This window comes from Pempheris klunzingeri, chromosome 20, assembly GCF_042242105.1.
Source record: "Pempheris klunzingeri isolate RE-2024b chromosome 20, fPemKlu1.hap1, whole genome shotgun sequence".
Classification (NCBI taxonomy): Eukaryota; Metazoa; Chordata; class Actinopteri; order Acropomatiformes; family Pempheridae; genus Pempheris; species Pempheris klunzingeri.
In genome coordinates this window covers 375,383-383,474 of record NC_092031.1, presented here as the reverse complement: position 1 = coordinate 383,474, position 8,092 = coordinate 375,383, and the positions used below count along the sequence as shown (strand labels likewise).

The 8,092-nt window shown below is 47.0% G+C and overlaps 2 protein-coding genes across 2 annotated transcripts in view; one reads left to right on the top strand and one right to left on the bottom strand.

The window, feature by feature from the left end:
- The window catches only part of lipf (lipase, gastric), a 133,015-nt gene that overhangs the window by 22,137 nt on the left and 102,786 nt on the right, over positions 1-8,092 (top strand). The gene's annotated exons all lie outside the window — the stretch shown is intronic.
- ch25h (cholesterol 25-hydroxylase) lies at positions 6,337-8,047 on the bottom strand. The gene is made up of 2 exons (XM_070851933.1): positions 7,578-8,047; positions 6,337-7,152 (listed from the first exon to the last, which is right to left on the bottom strand). The coding sequence occupies exons 1-2, from the start codon at positions 7,998-8,000 to the stop codon at positions 6,817-6,819; spliced, it is 759 nt and encodes a 252-aa protein (XP_070708034.1). The 5' UTR covers positions 8,001-8,047; the 3' UTR covers positions 6,337-6,816.

Sequence of the window (8,092 nt, the reverse complement as noted above, 5' to 3'; positions counted from 1 at the left end):
CATGTTTTATGTTTTACATGTTTTATGTTTTATGTTTTATGTTTTACATGTTTTATGTTTTATGTTTTATGTTTTATGTTTTACATGTTTTATGTTTTATGTTTTATGTTTTACATGTTTTATGTTTTATGTTTTATGTTTTATGTTTTACATTCTTGCAAATACAGAGTACAAGTACACAGACTACAAATACACAGAGTACAAGTACACAGACTACAAATACACAGAGTACAAGTACACAGACTACAAGTATACAGAGTACAAGTACACAGACTACAAATACACAGAGTACAAGTACACAGACTACAAGTACACAGAGTACAAGTACACAGACTACAAATACACAGAGTACAAGTACACAGAGTACAAGTACACAGAGTACAAACACACAGAGTACAAATACACAGGGTACAAATACACAGATTACAAACACACAGAGTACAAACACATTGTACAAATACACAGAGTACAAATACACAGAGTACAAGTACACAGAGTACAAATACACAGAGTACAAACACATTGTACAAATACACAGAGTACAAGTACACAGAGTACAAATACACAGAGTACAAGTACACAGAGTACAAATACACAGAGTACAAACACATTGTACAAATACACAGAGTACAAACACATTGTACAAATACACAGAGTACAAATACACAGAGTACAAACACATTGTACAAATACACAGAGTACAAACACATTGTACAAATACACAGAGTACAAACACTGCAGGTTTGAGATCTAAATGTGAGGAACAAAGTGAATTTATCCAAACTGAACTCTTCTCGGTGTCCTCAGTAGGAGCCACACAGACAGGAAGTCAGACTGTTTTAACAGTTGATCCTTCAAAATAAAACACTGAGACACAAACAAAGTCCAAAGCCCATAAAAACAGAAAGTGGGCAGGTTTCTCTGTGACAGCCTGATGAGCTCAGACAGGAAGCAGCTCTGTGTTTCCAGCCCTCAGGGAGCAGCTGACCTCCTCCTTCCCGGGGATTTCTCCTCTGGCCGAGCGCCTCGTCGCCCCCCCCCCCCCCCCCCCCCCCCCGACTTCGTCCCAGTCGACTGTCTGCTGCTTTAATCCTGGCAGCGGTTTTCCTTTTCGTTGGAAATTCCTCCTTTCTTTTCCTGTTTAGTCCGAACGGACACAGAGCAGCTTCCTGTGTGAGTCGTGATGAGTCAGAGGAAGTGACTCTTACCTCATTCCTGTGAAATCAGAGAAGCTTCATTCAGGAGAAGAACTCTGAGGACGTTTCTCACTCGTGAATCACTCGTCTCATTTACTCACCCGGCTTCTCCTCCTCACCCCAACAGACCCAAAGCACCACGTCCACATCAGGCTCAGACTCTGTCCACGTTTTGTTCACTTCTTTCTTTCTGTTTCTTTCAGTTTGTACACGTTAACAATGAGTCCTCTGTCCACACTAGTTAGACATGGAGTTCCACAAGGTTCAGTGCTTGGACCGATACTATTTACCTTATACATGCTTCCTCTGGGTAATATTATCATCATTATATTTCTGCTGCTAAATTCAGACTAAACTGAAGTTATTCTGCTCTAAACATCTTTTCTACCAACATATATACTCTGGACAGCATCACTGTGGCCTCCAGCTCCACTGGGAGGAATCTGGAGTCTTATTGATCAGGATTTGTCCTTTAACGCCCACATTAAACAGATTTCTAGAACTGCCTTCTTCCATCTACTAATATTGTTAAAACCAGGTCCATCCTGTCTGGAGATGATGCAGAAACACTAGTCCACACATTAGTCACTTCTAGGTTGGACTATTGTAACTCATTATTATCAGGCTGCCCCAATAAGTCCTTAAAGACTCTCCAGCTGGTCCAGAACGCTGCTGCTCCTGTTCTGACCAGAACTAAGAGAAGAGACCATCTTTCTCCTGTACTGGCTTCTCTTCACTGGCTTCCAGTCAAATCTAGAATAGAGTTTAAAATCCTTCTCCTCACCTCCAAAGCTCTTAATGTTCAGGCTCCATCATCTCTTAAAGAGCTCATAGTACCGTACTACCCCACTAGAGCACTGTGCTCCCAGACTGCAGGTCTACTGGTGGTTCCTAAAGTCCTCTAAGGTAGTGATGGAGCCAGAGCTTTCAGCTATCAGGCTCCTCTCCTGTGGAACCTCCTTCCAGTCTGGGTTCAGGGGGCAGACACCCTCTCTACATTTAAGAGTGGACTCACACCTGACTGCTCTGTCATGGTATCTGGATCGATCATGGGATCGATGTGTAATCTATTGATTAGTTTGTGTTGACAAGTAGAATAGAATAGAATAGTTTTATTGTCATTGCATTTACAATACAACGAGATTTAAAATGCTCTCCATTAATCACTCACACACGCACAGGCAGATATCCAATGAATAAATAGTACAGTGGTAAAGTGCAATAGTACAATGATAAGGTGCAGCAATGCAGTGATAAGAGTCCTCGGGCAGTTCAGGTGGTGGAGGTGAGGGGCAGTGGGATGGGGGGGTGGGAGTTCAGCTCGTGAACAGCTGAGAGGTAGAAGCTGCTCCTCAGCCTTGCCGTACGGCACTTCAGGGCCCTGTAGCGTCTTCCAGAGGGCAGCAGAGAGAAGATATGGTGGAAGGGGTGAGTGATGTCTTTGATGAACCTGCAGGCCTCGCTTTGGCAGCCTGACCTGTAGATGTCTTTCAGGGAAGGGAGGGGGAGACCGATGATTTTCTGAGCCGTGTTAACTACCCTCTGGAGAGCAGCCCTGTCTGCTTCTGTACAGTTTCCCCACCACACCAGGATGGAGTAAGTCAGTACGCTCTCTATGGAGCAGTGGTAGAAGGTTTTCCACAGACATGGAGAGATGTTGTTCCTCCTCAGGGTCCTGAGAAAGTACAGTCTCTGGTGGACCTTCTTCACTGCAGCAGTGGTGTTGACGCTCCATTTCAGGTCGTTGCTGATGTGAGTCCCCAGGAACTTGAATCTGGACACCTGCTACACATCCTGGTCTCCGATCCTCAGCGGCAGGTGATCGTTCTTGTTCCGTCTGAAGTCCAGGATGAGCTCTTTAGTTTTTTTTATGTTCAGGGTCAGGTTGTTTTCCCCACACCAGCCGATCAGTCTGCGGACTTCATCCCTGTATGTGGTCTCGTCGTTGTCTGAGATGACACCTACGACAGTTGTATCGTCCGCAAACTTTATTATGGTGTTTGTCGGGTGCGTGGGTGAGCAGTCCCAGGTGTAGAGGGAGTACAGGACAGGGCTGAGCACACATACTTGTGGTGCTCCTGTACCAAGTGTCAGGACAGGTGAGGTGTAGGGGCCAAGTCTCACTGTTTGTCATCGGTTGGTCAGAAAGTCTTTGATCCACAGGCTCAGATGTTCATGGAGGCCCAGGTCCTGTAGTTTCCTGACCAAAATGCTGGGGACAACAGTATTAAAAGCAGAGCTAAAATCCATGAATAAAAGCCTCGCATATGCCCCTTTCTGTTCCAGGTGGGACGTTGCTATATGGATCACAGAGTTTAGGGCATCCTCCGTGGATCTATTTGCCCTGTAGGCATACTGGTGCTGGTCCTAGGTGGGCGAGAGAGTCGTCTTCAGGTGCCCCAGGATGAGTCTCTCAAAGCACTTTGAGACGATTGGGGTTAGGGCCACTGGTCTGTAGTCGTTAAGGGAACTGATGTTGGCTTGTTTTGGCACCGGGATGATGGTGGCTGATTTAAGGCAGGCAGGGACAGTGGCATGCACCAGGGAGAGATTAAAAATGTCTGTTAAAACCTCTTTGAGCTGGTGAGAGCAGTCTTTGAGAACCCTGCCTGGAATTCCATCAGGGCCTTCTGCTTTCTTCACATTGACTGATTTCAGGACTCGTTCGACCTCATGTGTCTGTAGGGCAAACGTGTAGTCAGCCGTGGTCAGTTTGGGTAGAACAGCGTCATCTGATGGTCTCTCAAACCTGGCAAAGAAATTATTTAGTTCCTCTGCCAGCGCCGCGTTGTTACCTGCAGGCGGGTCTCTGCTGCCCCTGAAGTTTGTTATGTGCTGGATGCCCTGCCATACTCGTGCCGTGTCCCTGGTCAAGAAGTGGCCCTCGATCCTCTCTCTGTAGGCCCCCTTGGCTGTTTTAATGCCCCTTTTGAGGTTGTGTCTGGCCAGGCCGTACTGCTCTCTGTCCCCCGACTTATAGGCTGCGTCGCGTTCCCTCAGGAGGAGCTGGACCTCTCTTGTCATCCATGGTTTCCTGTTTGGGAAGACACGGATCTGCCTGTTGATGGTAACAGTGTCAACACAGCTCCTTATGTAAAAGAGGACAGTTGATGTGTATTCCTTAATATCCTCAGTACGAAACAGACTCCAGTCAGTGTGTTCGAGGCAGTCCTGTAGCTGTGCAGAAGCTCCCTCTGGCCAGGTTTTCATTGTTTTAATGGTGGGTTGGAACCGTCTGATTATGGGACAATAGGCTGGGGTGAGAAACAGTGACAGGTGATCTGACTGTCCAAGGTGCGGGAGGGGAGAGGATCTGTATGCTTTGGGGACGTTTGTGTACACACAGTCCAGTGTTTTCTCTCCTCTGGTGGCACAAGTCACATGCTGTTCAAACCTTGGAAACACAGTTTTCAGATTCACATGGTCAGACTTTTATTTATTTGCATCACTGATTCTCAAAAATGTTCCCATCTTGTTCTTGAAACTCTCTGACTTCAAATATGAGGCTTCATTCTCCTCCCCCTCGAACCCACCTGTCCTGAGGACACCTGAACAGGTACAGACATGATCTGAGGATCAGTGTGAGGGTTACAACATACTTCAGGCTCTGTCCTCAGCACACACACACACACACGCACACACACGCACACACACACACACACACACACACACACCACAACAACGTTTGTTAGAAATTGGTGCTCTATAGATAAAGATTGATTGATTGGCTGATTGATTAATTGATTGATTGAAGCTTCATTATGTGTGTGTGTGTGTGTGTGTGTGTGTGTGAACGTCTTTCTACAGTTTAGATCTTCACTGACCTTCATTGTGACGATGACGTTGATGATGATGATGATGACGATGATGATGACGATGATGATGATGAATTCCCTTTTGATTTAAGTCACTGTTACGGTTTCATTCCTTTTATCTTTGTAGCATCAGTTCGCCCTCGAACATGTTCAGTCAGAGACTGCAGGAATGAATCACTGATAGTTTGTAGTTAATGGTTCAACAGTTGGATCAGGACCAGACTCAGAGGAGGCAGGAAACTGATCCACCCTCAGCAAACACAGCGAAGCATGAAACTGTTCCTCTGCTCTCACCTGTGAGAACAAATAAAGATTTGTTCTAAATATGAAACCACATCAGTCGATCTGTTCAAACTATTTTACAGAGAAACGATTCCCCACCAGAAGCTCCACAGAAGAACAGAATTATTACCACCTTAACTGGGAGCTTAGTTTACCTGAGACGCCCTCAAAAAACACCTGAAAAGACCTAAAACGACCTTGAAAGAACCCTGAAAGAACAACACAAATGGAACCACCTGAGATACCCTAAAACCACCTGAGATACCCTAAAACCACCTGAGATTCCCTGAAACTACCTGAGATACCCTGGAACCACCTGAGATACCCTAAAACCACCTGAGATTCCCTGAAACTACCTGAGATACCCTGGAACCACCTGAGATACCCTAAAACCACCCGAGATACCCTGGAACCCCCTGAGATACCCTGGAACCACCTGAGATACCCTAAAACCACCCAAGATACCCTAACACCACCTGAGATACCCTGGAACCACCTGAGATACCCTAAAACTACCTGAGATACCCTGGAACCACCTGAGATACCCTAACACCACCTGAGATACCCTAACACCACCTGAGATACCCTGGAACCACCTGAGATACCCTGGAACCACCTGAGATACCCTAAAACTACCTGAGATACCCTGGAACCACCTGAGATACCCTAAAACCACCTGAGATACCCTAAAACCACCTGAGATACCCTGGAACCACCTGAGATACCCTAAAACCACCTGAGATACCCTAAAACCACCTGAGATACCCTGGAACCACCTGAGATACCCTAAAACCACCCAAGATACCCTAACACCACCTGAGATACCCTGGAACCACCTGAGATACCCTAAAACCACCTGAGATACCCTGGAACCACCTGAGATACCTCTAGTTATGTATTCACATTTTTCTTGTGTTCGGGTTAGGGTTAATTTTTCTTCTAGATAAATTCTAAAAGCGTTGAGGTGTTTGGTTTTAGTCTCCAGTCCAGAGAACGTCTAACATTTGTGGAGAAACTGGAAGGAAATGAGACGAAGGAAACTATTTAGATTTTGCTTTTAAAGTTTATTCATTATTAAAGTTTACTCAGTGATTCACTTACAGAAACTTTCCCTTGACAGAAATACTGTTTTCACATTTCAGTCATTGTTCACGTTGAGCAGTAAACCTTCAGCCTCTTCACGTCTTCTGCCAAGAGTCTGTTTATTAAAGAACAATAAGTAGTTCATCTGTCAGTTAAAGGAACAGTTAATAAAAACCGTGACGGTCAACTTCTGCAGATTTGTTCAATATGAACATTTTTTCTGATACAAAAGATCATCTTCAGTCCTTAACGTGTTAATATGTTACAGAGCTGCATTAGAGAACACTAAAACATGACGACAGATTCATTAATAGCACATGAATAACTTAAGAGCTATGAACACTTTCCAGTCTTTTAATGTAAAAGACAACCTGAGGTGACGACTTCTGATCAGAAACCTTTTGAGTTCAGAATCCGATCGGCTGAATCCTGCCAGCCGCTCAGTCCTGCTGCGTGTACAGTGTCCCGGCCAGCCAGTCCCAGTGGGTGAAGTAGGGGGCGTAGTTGTACTTGGACTTGAGGTGGTGCAGGTCGTGGTGGCGGGCCCCGCCGTACAGCCCCAGCGGCACCAGGTGGTGAGTGGCCCAGGGCAGGTCGTAGCCGCAGTGGTCCTCCACCGACAGCCACATATTGAGCAGGAAGAAGGCGAGCTCGGTGAGCGGGTGGCAGCCCAGCAGGACGGGGGTGGTGGAGGCGAAGAAGCCCAGGCTGAGCATCTCCCAGGCGCCGGAGTGCTCGGTGGTCAGGGCGGAAGGGGAGGTGTTGGTGTGGTGCACCTGGAGGAGGATGGGTCAGATTTTAGTACTACTGTCCTAAAATACTGCAATACTGTAAAAATACTGCAATACTGTCCTAAAATACTGCAATACTGTAAAACTACTGCAATACTGTCCTAAAATACTGCAATCGAGTAAAAACTACTACTGTTGAAGCTGTTCAGTAAAAGAAGTAAAACGGTGAAGCAGGAAGAGAAAAACAGGATTCACTGATGCTGTGTGAACATGTGAAGGTCATAACGACCCTTTAGTCTTACGAGCTTTTCTCTGATAACAGACGGAGCAGCTTTCTGTCAGGGTCCATGTTGGGTGGAGGTTGGACAGAGAGAGAGAGACAGATCCAAATGGATCACTCTTCAGCAGAATAATCTTGTGGGTTTCCACACCTGAAGAGGCAGCTGGCCAATAGGAAGCCTCGGACGTACCTTGTGGAAGGTGCAGTAGAGCCAGGGCACCCTGTGGTGCAGCAGGTGCCAGATGAAGCTCTGGAAGTCAAAGAGCAGCAGGCAGACGAGCACCTGAGCCAGCAGGTGGGGCAGGGCCGGGGCCTGGGGGGTCAGCTGGATCGGCCTCAGGTACCCGTGGATCAGGGTCAGCGGCAGGATGAACATCAGGTGGTTGTAGAGCGTCAGAGCCAGGCAGCTCCGCACAGAGGCCCAGCTGACGGAGCTCTGAGGCTGGAGCTTGTAGCTGCGCGGCAGGGCCCACCTGGAGGACAGCAGGTCCAGCAGCAGGAAGGGCAGGCAGCAGCACAGGTAGGCGGACAGCGAGAAGATGACCGGGAAGAAGGGAGAGCACAGCAGGGACGAGTGTCCCAGCAGGAAGGTCCAGAGAGGCTGCAGCAGCATCCTGCCATCAGGTCCAGTCAGGCTTCAGTCTCAGCTCACAACTTTCCACAGTTTCATCACCAGCCTCTCTTATATCAGCCGGACCCGCCCCC

Bases quoted from the DNA above. Each gene is read 5' to 3' on its own strand.
- ch25h (XM_070851933.1), bottom strand. From the start codon at position 8,000: ATGCTGCTGCAGCCTCTCTGGACCTTCCTGCTGGGACACTCGTCCCTG. The intron at 7,153-7,577 runs GTACGTCCGAGG...ATCCTCCTCCAG, and splicing joins TCTACTGCACCTTCCACAAG to GTGCACCACACCAACACCTC.